Here is a 15,416-nt window from a genome sequence, read left to right as displayed (position 1 = left end):
AAATGCAATTTTTGGCGACCCAATGGAAAAAAGGCAGCAGAGATTCTGCTGCATGGGAAGACTCTATTCTCCCACCTTAGGTTGCTATAAAGGAGCAGAAAAAAAACAGCTGTTATCAGGTATTCTAATGTATTCTATTACTCTTTTTGACACAGAAAGCCAGTGATGAAACTTAAGAAAGGGTGTGTTCTGTTCAAAGACTACAAGAGGAAAAGTGCCACACATGGTATGTGTATCTTGAGGAAAAGTTAGAAAAAAAACTGAAACAAAGTCTTCAATTTTTTTTTGTCTCCTATGACATCTTTGTTAAGTTCTATTACACATATTCTGCTACATGAAGCAGAATAGCAAAGCTAAACCCAAATCCCATCCAAACAAATTCTATTTTAATTTATTATTTCTAAGAAATCAAGAGGTTAAAAAGACCGAATATTAAGTAGAAGAATTAGTCAGGTTTTTGCAATAAAAGTATGGAAAACCCCAAAATCTTACAAAGTCTTGTATGAATGAGATCTTTTGAAAATGGGATTTCATGCAATTTGGATGTTTTTATTTATGGTCTGCACTCTCGGGTGTGATCCCACGTGTCAGCTCCTCTCCACACTTACCCGGATGGATGAAAGGGAAAATATGCTGTAAGAATCCATATCCATCAAATATTATGGATATGCAGTCCAGCCAGAAATCCCAGCCTAACAAGGAGAATAGAAGTGGCATTAAAGTCAATTCTCAAGAAATAGTGCAAAATAATTTTGAATCAAAGTGCTTCAGACTCCTAATAAAAATTGAAAATATTTCAGTTCAGACCCTTTAAACATTTCAATGGAATGTCTAAATTTTCCATAAAATGATATATTTTTAAAAATTACAAAACATCCATTTATGTAAAGAAAATGTTTCAACAGCTCAACTCATTCTAGCTATTCAATAAGTATTCATGAAAATAACCACATTACTTTTTCTTGTTTGCCACTGTGGAAGCCATGCATGCCAGATGAAGTTAAAATTTCCCAGATTAGGAGTTCACCTATACAGAGACAGAATAAAGCAGAGCCTGTGACTAGTATTGAATCTTCTTTTGAGTTTACTGGGACACATTCTCCTGGATGGAATCACATGGCCTGCAGAAAACCCATCTTCTGTTCCCTTTTAAGCTACTGAAAGAATTTTAAAAAAATTGGACCCATGACCTCACATGAAGTATTCGGCATATGACCATCTTTCATGTAGGATTTAATAAAATCACTGTTGAAGCTTTCCAATACTTTCAAAATAATGTATCTGTTTTAATTAACCAGAATATATTTACTCTTTTCTGTGTGAAATCTTGTGCCAAGCAGCATATGATGCTTTCTCACTTTTGAATATTAAATTTAATATATCTCGTACGCACATACTACAGGCTTGTGAAAGTCTTGCATGTTTTTCTACTTTGTAACAATTATTCCTCTGCCATTCGCCAGTTTCAACTACATGCTGTGCCCAGGGGTAATGCAGGATCCCAGCTGCAAAATCATTGTCCTACTTTTACTTGTCTCAGTGCAATGTAACAATTTTCTTCCCCATCATCTCCACATCTCACACTTGTCCAAGCCTTCTTCCATCCAACCTCCTCCTTAACTCCCACCACACTTTCAAAAATCTCACATTACATTTCCAACATGTCTTCCACATGAGCTCACATGCTCAGAGGAGCATTTCTCATTTAAGACATAGCTTTGAAAATGCATTCTTGTCCTGTTCTGCTGTTATGAAATATCTGCTTACATTTTGGGGGAGGGTGGGGGGGATGTTGTGGATATTCATGAAGATTTTAGCAAGTCATGTATTTGTCTTTAGGTACTTCGATTTTCAACATATTAACTCTGATGACAATTTTACACATGATGTTAAGTGTTTTCCTGTTTAACCTTATTTATTTTCCCTTATCCGTATGTTTTTGAGGAAAACCAAGATGAAAGCCACTCAGTGAGCCAGGACACTCCCTTCAGAAACACCCAAGGAGCAGTGTTTGGGTGCCTCTGGGGAGACGCATTGCTTCAGTAGCTGAGGGGATGACCCCTAAGTCAAGAATAAGAGGAAACAAAAACTAAGACCACCACACACCTTACTAGTGCTGCTGTTTGGGGTTGCTGAGGGCCCTGGGGCTGGCTTTTCATACCCTTTTCCCCACATTTTCTGCACTTGCTGGTTGTGACCTTCCCAGCCTCAGCGGCTGCGGGTGTAACAGAAGGGGTCAGGTTGGAAGGGACCAGAGTGGGGCATCTGGTCTCACCTCCCGGCTCCGGAAGGGTCATCCTAGAGCACAGGGAACAGCACTGTGTCCAGACACTTCTGGAATATGAGAGGCGGGACGGGCCCGCCACAACCGCGCCGCACCGGCTGCGCTGCCGCCTCACGGCTACCCACGCCAGCCCGACAGTCTGAGGCAGCGCTCGCGTGACGTCACACCCCGGGGCCAATGGGGGCCTCTGTTTACTTGGGGGCGAGGGAGCATATTCACGAGGTGGGCCCAGTGCCTGCGCTGACGTCACGCCTCCGTAGCCAATAGCAGCATCGGTTTTCCGGGGCGGTCGTTGCATATTCATTTTATGCATATTCATAGCCACGCACTCTAGGTGCCGCAGCGGCCGCGGCGAGGGGCGGGTCCGGCTCGGCCCGGCCCGGCCCCCTTCCCTCACAGGAAGCCGCTGCCCGTGTGCCTGCGGAGCCCCGCCCGCAGCGGGAGGCGGAGCCCGGCCCGGCCCCCGTTCCTTCACAGGAAGCCGTGGCCCGTGTGCCTGCGGAGCCCCGCCGGCAGCGGGAGGCGGAGCCGGCCCGCCCGTATTTATGCTGAGCCCTGCCAAGAGCGGCGCTGTGAGCGTGGGGCGGAAGCGCCCGGCACCTCTTTCCTCCCGCCCGGGTGCAGGCGACGAGGATGAGCCAAAGAGACACCCTGGTGCATCTCTTTGCCGGCGGGTAGGTGCAGCCCCGGGAACGGCTCGTGCTCTTTCCCGTCCTCCTCCCCGGGATGCGGGTCTGGCCCCGCTGCTGGCTGGCCTGGGCGCGCGGGCGGCGGCGGCCTGGAGCGGCTGCCTGGGGACATCTCGGTGGGGCTGTGAGGGGCTGCCTCGCCTCTCTGTGCCCGCGGGGCCGCGGGGAGGAGAGAAGGGGCCTCACTCTGCTTCCCGCCGTGAGGCCCTTCCGGGCCCGCTGCGGGGTCGGGCCCGGCCCCGGGTGTTGCGTTGTGTCGCGGGTGGAACGCGGGCCCCTGGGGAGGCGGGGTGGAGGCTTCGCGTAAAACCAGCCCGCTCCATCTGATTGCGGTTCCCGGGTTTGTCCCTTATCTGGCGTTTTCGTGGAGAAACACGCAGGGCCCACTGTACAGGGGCTACCCCTCTGTACGGAGAGGCTGCCGGGACTCCCCTGGCGGCTCCGCGGGCTGGGAATGCCCCGCTGGTCACGCTCGTGTCCAAGGGCCGTTGTATCCATGGAATGGATTTTAACGCTCCGGTATGTGCTGCGCTTCCGTGTGGGGCTTTGGCACGGTCGTACAGCTCTCCACCCACAAAGGCAGAAGAAATAGGAGGGAAGAATGTTCCCAGAAGTAAAGATGTAGCCTTAGTTCGTTTTGAAGTAACTTTTTTACCTTTACAGCTACTAATGAAGTTTCAAAATGTATGTTTTTAAGTTTCAAAACTGTATTTCAGAAGCCTGTGGTCCTTCCAGGGGCAGGTTGGGAAGGGCACCCAGCTTCAAAGGGAAAGCTGGGGGTCCTGGTGGACTTGACTGTAAACGTGTGCTTGGGTAGTGAGCATGGCTATGCAGAAGTGACAGGGGACACACCTTGCATCCCATGAGAGAGCTCGAAGCTGTGATTTCCCTTTATGCTCCTGTGCTGCTTCTGGACTGAGGTGTTTGAGGTGGCAGAACAGTGTATTGATTCTGAGCAAGTCTGAGTGACTTGGATACATGTGAGTACTTTCTCTGCTTTTGGCACACTTTGCAGCATTGTGCAGCTGATCCAGTGCCTGTGGGGGGGCTTTGTCATCCCCTTAATTTCTTGCACCGTGTTTAAGAGGGGAGTGGTTATGCAGCAGGAGGCCCAAGATGCAGTAATGTGTACTGGTTTCTTCAGACTTTGCATCCTTGTAAGCATTCAGAAAAGCAATAGCAGGAACTCAAGCAGGATAGGGAGCTGCTGGAGAGGGTCTGGTAGAGGGCTACAAATATGATGAGGGATCTGGAGGATCTCTGATATGAGAACAAACTGCAGGAGCTGGGCCTGTTTTCTAGCCCAGTTTGGAGAAGACTGAGAGGGGATCTCATTGATGCGTACAAATATCTCAAAGAAGTGCCAAGAGGATGGGGCCAGACTTTTTTCAGTGATACCCAGCTACAAGACAAGGAGCAGAGGCCACAAACTGAAACACAAGAAGTTTTACCTCAACATGAGGAAGAACTTCTTTATATTGAGGGTGGCGGAGCACTGGAACAGCTGCCCAGGGAGGTTGTGTAGTTTCCCCCTCTGGAGACGTTCCAAACCCACCTGGACATGTTCCTATGTCACCTGCTCCAGGTGACCCTGCCAGGGACATTAGACAATATGATTTCCGGAGGTCCTTTCCAGCTCTAAGGGTTCTTTCCAGCTCTAAGGTGTGGTGCCTGATTGTAGCCCTTCAGCTTGACAGCTCTGCACAGGGGAAATTACTGGGCAGAATTGTGCATTATGTCAGAAACAGGTTTACAAACCTCAAACTCAAGACCAGATGAAGATTGCTCAGCTCAGCTTGCTGATTCCTATTTATTGCAGAGCAGTCTGGTCAATGGTTAGGTGCTGGCCAGCTGGGTCAGGGGTTATGCTGTGACGAAGAGGTTGAGTGCCAGCCACATGTTTCCTGTAACTTTAGTTCAGCCAAGCTAGCACTGTCTATTTGGTCACATTTTGCAGTAGAGGAGTTTTTTGGGGTCATCTCATGACTTTGCAAGCATGGTGCACTACAGATCACCTGAGTGATCTTTAGTCTTCAGTGAAACTTAGAGGAACGGAGCTTTGTTTGCATTTAAGTTGCACCAGAGCCTCTATGGAAACAACATGATTATCTCTGTCTGCTGGCTTTTTTTTTTTTTTTTTTTTTTATGTTGAAGTTCATTCTTCAGTTCCTGCTTTCTGTAATGAAACTTTAACAGATGACACTGCTGGCTTAGTAATGTAAGCGGGGCCATTCTGGGATCTCTCTGTAGCTGCCTAGGCTGTATGGGGTTTTTTGTGTATCTTCTCTTTTTCCACCACACAGTCAAATAGCAGCTATTATCATTGTAGACATTATGTTGGTAATATAAACTCAGGTCCTTTTATTGTAAAGCAAGGATGCAGTTGAACACTCTCCATTCTTAAATTAAAAAGTAATGATTGAAATATAGGATGTAATTAACATTTTTAGTTCAAGTAGTAAGTTATAGTTGCTTTTCTAGTTGTGAGACTCATTAAAAAAAGTAGTAGAAAACCTTAATGTTTTGCTTTATAGGAAAGATTAATATGTTTTGGATGTTCTGGCTTGCAGCCATCCAGTGAAAATTCAGGTGTTGGCTACAAAAATAGTGTTCAGGTTTTCATGATTTATTCTTCATTTCCAGAAAGTTTGACAGTAATTCTGTATCATACAAGCTTCCATCAGAGCAGTGAACTTGTGTGAGCCTTGTTTCCTCAGCAAAAGGAGGGGATTGGGTTAGGAGGTGGACAGCTGCTTTTCCGAGTTCACAGTTGGATAGTCTCAGGTTTGCTTCTTTTCTTCACTCTTGGCTTTTCTTGCAGAAATCTGGCTGTTTTCTAATATAATGTGTGAGGAAGTATAGGAAGGAGCCTCTTTATTTGTTTTGATTATAGAATGGTCTTAAATTGGTCTGTAATTGTAACCACTCTGTCTGACAGAGGTTCTTGGCAAATCCCTGCAGTGGCTAAAATGGTTAAGGTGCAGAAAATGTATTTAAGTAAGTGTTTGAATTCTCAGCAAGATCAGACACTGTTGAAATATATGAAGTAAAGATTAAAGATCCTTGGGCTTTTTCTGATTTCAGAAGATAGTTAATAATGTGTAACACATATTATGATGATTGGGGCTTTTTTACTCCCTTTCAGAAAACAGCCACTTGAGTCATAACTGAGTTGCTAAGCACTCAGCTCCTCTCTGCCCTAAAATACATTCCTGGCATAACCCTGGATGTGTTTCAGAACAAGTGAGAAGGAGGTTAATGCCCTTCTGTCCAAACTTGAGGTTATTTTTATATTCAGATGCATTTTTGTGTGAAACAAGACGGTGTTTGTTTAAAGCTTGGGGTTGCTCCATGGGGTTACTAAATTGCATGAAAATTGCTGTCACTACTTGAGAAACTGTGCCACTGGTATTTTTCTCATATTTCTTTCTAGATGCTTTGAGCTGTTTTTGCTTAATACAAATGTTATTGTAAACATTTATTTACCCTGGCTCCTAATAGAAGCTACACTGTTCATGTTGATATTTGTTTTGAATAATGGAACCCAGTGATGCTTGATCCTGTGGTGGTGGCTTTCCTGTTTTCACTTGTAAGTTTCTGTGTGGCAGCACATCCAGGGCAATTTTATTTTTACACTGTTAATTAGAAATAGCAAGTTTGATTAGTATTTGTAGTTTAAGGATGTGAGCTTAACTTACACTTTCTAAGTTTCAACAAAGAAACATAATTGATGAGTAAGGTGGGTAAAGGTTTTTGGCTGCTAGTACTCAAGTTGAACAGTATAATAACAGGAAAACCCTGAAAATTCAGGATTAATGAATGCTGTTTTTGAAAGCTGTACTTGCTAAAGCCCTTCTAAACTCTCTAAAGACAGATACAGTAAAATTAATATACAAAGCTGCAACTTTGTTGATGTGGAAGTTACTCTGGTTTAAGACAGCTCATGAAACTGCTGATAGACTTGGGACCTGAATTTGCAGTAAGTGATGAAGAGATAGAAAGGTGCTCTGATTCCAAGTTGTTTGGATAATTTTCTTCTTTTTTTGACAGAGTTTTGAGCTCAGGTTTCTTGCTGTGTCTTTTGACAGCCAGTGTTTGCATGAAAGTTTCATTTTTGTACAGGAAAGATAAGTAACTGGTAAAATACATGAATGAATGTAGACCTAAGATAACAGGGTCAAGGGTTATCTTTAAGTCTTTGAGGCTGTGGTTACAAATACTGTGAAAGGTGAATCTGAAACTAGCACTAGGCAGCCATGGCTTTTGTTTTTGTAAAATACATCATTATCTCAAGGAATTTAAGAAAATGTGCAATGACAGTTTCAGTTCTAAGTCAGCCTGCACTGGCATTTGAAATATTAGTGTGCTTTAGAGCATTTCTAGACAGTCCAGTGGCTGAATTTGAGACCCTCATTCATGCTAGAGCTGTCTCTGGTGGTACTTGCCGGGCTGAAAGGTACCAGTAGAAGATACTCAGCTGCTCTGGACAAGGGCGGTGACTCCTTAGCAGATACCTTCACCTTGCAATAATAAGAGAAGACTTTCTTGTGTAGCCATGTCTGGAAGGAGAACTTGGGATGTGAAGGCTGAACAGGTTTAGGTTTTTGAAGCATGTGCATATTTCTTTCCTTGGAGTGTCACACAAATAATGCAGGTCTGTCTGAGGACAGTGGTTGTCAGAGCTGTATCTGTTGAACTGTTAGCAGAATTTAAAGCCTGATAGTTCCAGGTTTGTTTCTGTTAAACAAGTGAGGTGATGGTCTTCTAAATCGACATTTGGGATGAAATTAAATGTGTTGTGGGTGGTTGGGGTTTCTTTTGTGTTGTTTTGGTTTTTTGTTTTTTTTTTTTTTTCTTTTTTAATGGATGCTTTTGGAGGAGAAATGTCTTCCTTAGTTTAGGAGAACATTGCCATCTTCCTAGATTCTTCAGTCCAAGAGATGTCAAGTAGACAACTGTTCTTAGTTTTATTGTTTTTCTTTTAAGTCTGTCATGATCCTGCAGAGGGTAACTGCATCTTGTGATGTCCATTTATCTTGTTTCACTGAGTATGACGTCTCTTAAACTATACAAGAAGGCTCAAGTTGAAATTTTAATTTTTTTAACTTGACTGTGTTAATAGTAGTGGGATTTTGGTCTTCCTTTTTTAACCAGAGTGTTTATTTCTGTGGATTTACCTACTGATCTCTGCTTTTCTGCCCTTCAAATTACTTGGACCCTGCAGGTGGATTCTTGTAGCCTTTTATGATCAGATGTTTCTGATGAAAGTCAGCTTCGCAAGCTTTTTTTAATACTCACTTGGTAAAGCTGAAGAAGGCTTGTAGTAAACATTGATGAGAGGCGAATGTCACATTTTAGATAAGATGAGCAACTGGTCTTCTGAACAGCATTCACTGGAAACTGCAGTAAGCACTCAGACACAGGAGTGTCTCAGGTCTTGCCATTCTTCACTTCCCATTTGTACTGTGTCAGCAGGAGTGTATTCGCTCACCTATGTACACTACCAGGTGAAATTCATTTAATCCTGGAGAAAAAGCTACAGATTAGTAAGTGTTCCTGCAAGTCACACTTGTTGGGGCCTGGTGCATGCATGGCTGGAGAGACTCAAGCCCAGAGTGGTTTTAGGTAGTCGAAATTTCTGAAGTAGTTTACAAAATCTCACCTGCATTTTCCAGGAGAAGAAATCTCATATTCTTCAAACTGTTTAAATAAAGTTTTTCTGAACTGTTCTAGTTCCTAATGTGTGTTAAGCCACAAGCTAAAAATACTCCCCTTAATTTGAGCCAGTGAGGAGGGTAGCAGGAAAAGTGGCAGCAGTCTGCTGGCGATTTATAGAGCACTTGTTGTAGGCTGGAGCTGGTGGCTGGCTGTTAATGGCCTGCAAGGACTTGAGGACAAAAACATAGCTGTCTCTGATGGTATTCCCCGTAGTGTGTTAAATAAGCAAAGCTGGAAATACATTTCTAAGTAAAATACACTGTCATTGATGCTGGTGACAGAACAGCTGCTATGCTTATTTGTACAGTGTGCATATTCTTGAATTGTTTCTCTTCTTTGTTTACCCACAAGCTCTGTTTACTGACAGTTTTTCATAAACAGATTTTTGTCAAGCCTTGTGGTCTTTATCTTAAAGGTCAAGTGAAGTAGACAAGTCAGGGTAGTTACTGAATTATGCCTTCATTTAGTAGTTTAATTCAAACTCAGTGGATCTTGTGGCCGTGGAGAAAGTTCTGGTTCCTCAACATATCAAGATATTTCTTTTACTCCTTCAGTTTCAGATGTTTTGTCTATTATATGGGGCTTTTTGGGAGCTGGGAAAGTCACATATTACTTTGACAGAAGTAGAAATTGGGAATTTTGCCAAGACTTGAATTACAGAACCACATAGCACTGTAAAACTTCTCAGCTTTCTTCAGCAATTTTAACTAGCAACTTGAGGTCTTGAAGATGTGGGACAGAAGTTTAGTTAAAACTATCAATAGTGGAAAGCATTAAAAATATTCTTGGGATTAGTCAAGACATCTTAAATTGTTTAAGAGAAGGCTAACCAAAGAAGCACAACAGCAAGAAACTGCCAAGGGTGCTGATTATTTGAAATTACTCTAATGGCAGAATGTGGTGCAGGAAAAGGCTCTTAAAGAGAGCTTATGATGCATGTGATCATAGTGCTGGCTGCTGTTACATCTGCTGGCTGTCACTGACCAGTGCCTGCTGTAGCCAAAGTTACAAAGAGCAACCACAGAGTAGCTGTGTATCAGCCCTCTTCCCAAGTAATCCATTGCTGAGTGAAGGACGTGTGACCCATCTACAGTGGATGTCTGGCAGAAGTGTTGCAGTCAGGCATCCCTTGTGATTTGGGTGTGGTGTAGGGGAGCATCCAGGTCAGCATTAATCTTCAACTTTAGAAAATTTTTCTGCTCTGATGTAGCTGGAGGGAACTTAAGGGCTCCAAACTCCAAGCCCTGTTCAAGAATGCAGGTCAAGTTTTTTGTCCTTATTTCTTCCCCACTTCATAGCATTTATCTCATTAATATAAATCATACCATGTACTTTCTCTTGTGATTAGTATTGCTTGAAAACAAGTTCTTGTGTAACCTGTCCAAAATGAAACGCAGAAATGTTTTCAAGAGGGTAAGCTCAAGGGGAACAGAAATGTAAGGATTGCAAGAAAGGAGATAAACTCTGAAGCCCACTTCCTACATTGCCTGCATAGGCACGTTACTATGGGGTGGAGTCTGTTTTGAACTGCAGGAAACACAGACAACTTTGTCTGTCTCAGAGCTTTAGAGCTTCAGCAGCTTCATGTCAAATTGTTTTGGGAGCTGATCTACCTGTACTTCTCACATGCTGTTCATAAGGAGCCTTAACATGTTACATGCTCCTGCTACTTCCAACCCTGGCTGAAATAAATATTAGCACATCTACTCTCTCTTTCTGCAACTCTAATTTTAAAATAAGTTTATATGTAACTTACTGTTAGAAACAAGTGAATTGTTCATTCAGAGCAGGTTGCTCTAAGGTCTGTGTGAGGCTGTAACCACATGTGTGCGGCACATACTGAAGGACTGTCTTTTGTCTTCCTGTGATAACACTTTTTTCCAGACTGGCAAAGAAACTCATTATCTTTCCCCAATTAAACCTTGGAAGAGAATAGACTTCAGTCTAATGTTGGAGTTAGGGATGGGCAAGATGCCTTTAGGCTTAGTAATGGGGTACCTCTAGGTCACTGTGTTTAAATGGAGTGTTAAGTGAACATCATCAAACTTCTGCTTGGCAGCTCTACTCTCAGTTCACTTCATACAAACAGATTAGGTTTGTAGGGTGTAGTGCTATATTTTTTGTATTCCCTATGGTAGAAGAGAGTTGTCAGGCTACCCTCCTATTAAAATTTATAGGAGATCTTGAGTCTTAGCTGTTACCCCTACTTTGGACTGAACTCTCTGTTGCATTTTGGAAAACATTTTAAAAAGACTTGAACAGGCTTACAGCTTATTAAAGGGTTTGGGGGTGTTTGAGCTTCTTGTGTTACAAAAAAAAAATAGCTGATAACTATCTTGTCAGAATCAAGCACTTCTTCTCATTATATATATATGTTATTATATTTATTAGGGAAGCAAATGCTTTGCCCTTTGAATTTAGTACAAATTGTATTTATGTGTTAGTGCATTTCAAACTGAGCTGTAGTTAGCATTAATACCTGAATTGAAATCTAGGTTTGCTTCCTTGGGTTGGATTTTTAGTTAGTTAGTTTGTTTTTTAAAGGAGATAGTGTCCTGGCCATAGTTTTAAGAAGGGTGTTTAGCAATGTTAAGAATACCGATCTCTGAAAGTGTTCAAGAGACTGAGTCTTGGAACTCAGAATTTGTAGATTTGCTATTTTTCCCTCTGAGGCTCTAGTTGCACAGCTAAGAATGTAGATATTAATCACTGTGTTCTGGGGAAGCCTAGGAAGGCTCTGAGCAGAGCTGTGCAGGGCAGCGTGTTCCTGGCTGCGCTGTGCTCGAGCAGAATGGCAGGAACTGCTCTGTCAGCACAAGCTGTGCACAGCTTGCCTTGGCTCGCTCTCAGAACGAGAGGCAGACTGAAGCAAACCCTGCAACTCTTCACCTGGTCAGCCGTGTGAGCTCTTCTGGCCTTGCAGGTTCTACTCTACAGTACCTGGTCTGTCTTTCTGAAATGGGCAGAGCTCAGGAAGCACTTGCACAGCCGCTGCTTTCATGGTACAAGGACTGAAATGCAGTCGGGCTTTTGAAGATGGTGTTAAATTGCCACACCACAGATTTTTACCAGTTTTTACATGTAGCCCTGTGTGCATAGTGCATAAACCTCTTCTGCCCTTAAGGATTTTTGGCACCTTGTTTGTGGTCAGGAGCACACTAAACATTAAAAAAAAAAAGTTAAAATTTACCATAAGAAGTTAAACATTTAAGCTACTGAGCTACTTTCCAGAACTGACTTGAACAGCATGTACCAAAAGTTATGTACCTTGACTACTTTTTGTTCTGTTTAAATTTTCACTTTAAGTTGTGGGGTTTACAAACTGACTTAACAGTTTACTTGCCTTCAAGGGCAAATAACTGTCATTGTGACACACGTTCCTGTTGGTTCTTCACCTTTGCAGTGTGACTGTGTTGAGTATAATGTCCGTTCTATGTGAAGGTACCCTTCAGTTACTTTGCAGTTAAAAATGTGGCGATCCTATTTACCTTTGCAGATGTGGAGGTACTGTTGGTGCAATTCTGACATGTCCACTGGAAGTTGTAAAAACACGACTGCAGTCCTCCTCTGTGACTCTCTACATATCTGAAGTTCATCTCAACACTGTGAATGGTGCTACCGTCAACCGAGTAACCAGAGTTTCTCCTGGACCTCTCCACTGTCTGAAGTGAGTGTAGCTGGCACAAAGGTTTGGGTTCATTTTGGGGAGGGAGGAGGACAGGTGTGCTGAACAAATCTGTGTGAAAGATTGACTCTTACATGTGTTGTGATGTTACTAGGAGATGACTTCCCATATTTTGCCTTTTAACTGTTTCCAAATTTTCAAATGTCCTTCATGCTTGAGCTTTTATCTTCCAAGTAGCCAGAGCAGATTTACCTTGTACAACTCAGCTCCTAACTGCGTGCTGGAAACATTGTAACATTTACATGCCAGACTCTCATGTTCATTCTGAAAAAGTGTTAGTATAAGACTTTTTTAACTATTTGTGTCCAAATCATAGAAGTAACCAAATGTGGAGGCAATTAAAATTAACTCAGCCTTTTAGTCTCTTTCAGCTTTCACCACCCACACATTTTATGCCTTTGAATGTGTTCTGGTGGATGTGTGATTAGTAATACTCTTTTAGAGCTAGTAAGAAATAGCTAAGGTCAGCTTTTGCAATGATCTGGGATGTCTTGTTTGTGTAGTGCCTTACTGAATGACGGCTGCCTCTCCTCTCCTTGCTGGCAGTGCTTGTGTAGTTCAGGAGCCAGCAGGAAAGTTGTAAGGTCACAGTTAAACTGCTTGTAATGCCCACAGGAAGGGTTCACTTCACCCTGGGGGGCTCGGGCTCACCAGTTAGGAGGAGGGGAGGTACCTTCAGTATTTGGGGAGGAGGGGAAATTTCTTCCAGGAAGGACCTGCTACTGCTTCTTGCATTAGAAAATTGGTTGAATCTTGACAAATTCTGGGTTTCAAGTTCTTTAAATACAGTAAATGTGAAAAAATACCAAGTGACATGGCAATGGACTGTGACAATAAAAATACATAGGTGCAGGACATGGTTACTCTTGTTTAAGGTACTAGGGCTGTTTAGTGGGGAAATAAAACTGGATTCCTTTGTCACTGTCATGCCCTTACTGTCACTTGATATTTTTTGACTCATAGTTGTCAGAGTGTGGTTGTGTCATAGCAAATTCAGTGCAGTGCTCCAAGGCTCACATTATTCAGTCTAAAAGCAGCATGAATCAGGCAAATTATGTCAGAATTTCAGTGAACTGATTGCTGTAGAATCATTTCTGCATCTAAAGCATCAGTGGAGGTGACTTCAAAGGCATCTCTGTCAGGAAACAAACTCAGAATAACAGGTGACTCTATTGATTGGCAACCAAAGCAAATTCTTTTGTTCTTAGATATGTGTTGCGTTTCATATTCCATATTCTCATCATTCATCTTGCACAATTTAAACCTGAGGTCTTGCTAATGGAAATCTCACCAGCCTCCCAGTGCAGGCTCTCCATGTGACATAAGAAGGTCAGTTGAGGTCGTATGGGGCACTTGTCCTGCTCTTCCAACCATGGATTTGCCCTTAACTGCTTTCAGTAAACAAGTGCAGGCTCTGGGATCTGCTCTTTAATGTAAAAGTTTGTGTCTTATTTTCAGTGCAGCCTCTGGCACTTCTCCAGCTGGTGTCTGTGAATGGAAAAGAGCGTCAGTAGCTACCTCCAATATAATCCTGTCTGTTGCAACCTCTCTTTAGCTCTTTGCTCTCTGTCAAATTCTGGGACTGTAGATCCAAAAGAAGCAAATAGACCTGGTACACTTCATTCCTATGTTTCTAAGACACTGAGATTCCTGCTGCTTTGAATACATGTATAGCTATATGTGCATATATACATGTGTAACACATGATGTGGTGGTAGTGAGTTTTAAGTAGTGGTTTAAGTGAACACAGATCATGTTAATTGGGTTCAGCATTGCAAGGCATGAAAATGCTTTCAGGATGACAAAAACAAGGTCCAAGTTATTTGTATTTCCAAGGTGTCTTTGAGTATGCGCTCAATATTCCAATTACTGCTGTGGAGCAATGCTGCTCACATAGTGAAATGATAGCTACTTGTTATGGACAGAAAGCTGGAATGTTGCTGGATGCCTTATATGTCAGTATTCCTAAATAGCAGTGGTAACTGCAGAACCACTGTTTTATCTTTGCTTAGTGAAAGTAAAGGCAAACTTTCAGTTTGATTTAGCAGCAGAGCAATTGTGAATCAGCTGCTGGAAGTCAGAATAGGCTTGGAATCTCCTTCAGTGCTATAGATTGCTTTCACTTGTTTGTTCTCGTAGTAAATTCCAAACAAAATGGCCATTTATACAAGGGTAGTTTGCTTTATTGAGTAATTGACTTGTCATTAACCTGCATGGCTCTTTGAAGAAGAAATATACAGGAGACCTATTTGTGTGCATTGGCCAATGCTTCTAAATCAATAAGCACAGGGTTCTGTTTTGCAGCATCTGGGAATGTAGCTAATTCTTAACTTTAAATCTGGTTCTAAAGTAATTGCTAGAGCAATTTGCAGTAATGGGATGCAGGTAGTCCTTGCTGCTCTTCCCATGTCCTGCCATACTTTGTAAAATACCAGTGATTAGCATCTAGATTGTGGGGCAGATTGATTTCACTAAAACTGAATATTAATGCATAGTCCCTTGCTGTGCCAGGGTACCTTGCTGCATAAAGGTCTTCAACTCTTCCTAAAATCCACAACTACATGGGATCCATATTGCAAAACTAAAGGACTAATAATGCCTTATTTGAGGTCTCAACTCACTGCTTGTATCCCTGCTTCTCTGTAAATTCCACAAATGGGGAAGGTTATACCCTGCTGCCACCCAAGCAGTCTTTTCTGAGCTGTGCTCATAGTAGACATGGTATAGGAGATGTGAGGACTGTACTGTGGCTGTGACTCTGCATGGGTTGCACTCTTGTCTCAGTTACTATCAGTGAATTACCTTGTGTGGACAGGTAAGGTTTGTCTTCTCTGGGACAAGTCAGAAAGCAAAAAACCACTGGCTCCACAGCCCAGCAGCAGTGCTTGGATAGGAGCACACAGGCAGCAGTTCAGAGGAATAGGAGGAAATACCTGCCAGCCTCTAGCAAGGGCCACTTTTCACATTGAAGTTTTCAACTTCCTTTTACTACAGGCAAAATAATCACCATGCCTTAAAGAAAATGCTAAGAATGGGCTAC

The 15,416-nt window shown here is 42.7% G+C and overlaps 1 protein-coding gene across 1 annotated transcript in view; it reads left to right on the top strand.

Annotated features, from left to right (window-relative positions):
* Positions 1-2,736: 2,736 nt before the first annotated feature.
* The window catches only part of SLC25A36 (solute carrier family 25 member 36), a 30,309-nt gene continuing 17,629 nt past the window's right edge, over positions 2,737-15,416 (top strand). The window contains exons 1-2 of the mRNA XM_042041772.1: positions 2,737-2,958; positions 12,188-12,358. Of these exons, the coding sequence (XP_041897706.1) occupies positions 2,918-2,958; positions 12,188-12,358 (212 nt within the window). The 5' untranslated portion in view covers positions 2,737-2,917. The remainder of the gene's footprint in view (positions 2,959-12,187; positions 12,359-15,416) is intronic.

This window comes from Corvus kubaryi, unplaced genomic scaffold (assembly GCF_017639235.1).
Source record: "Corvus kubaryi isolate FWS band 111438036 unplaced genomic scaffold, C.kubaryi_AGA036_p1.0 37397, whole genome shotgun sequence".
NCBI classification, from domain to species: Eukaryota; Metazoa; Chordata; class Aves; order Passeriformes; family Corvidae; genus Corvus; species Corvus kubaryi.
The sequence above is the reverse complement of the archived record's forward strand: the minus strand, read 5'-3'. Positions and strand labels throughout refer to the sequence as shown.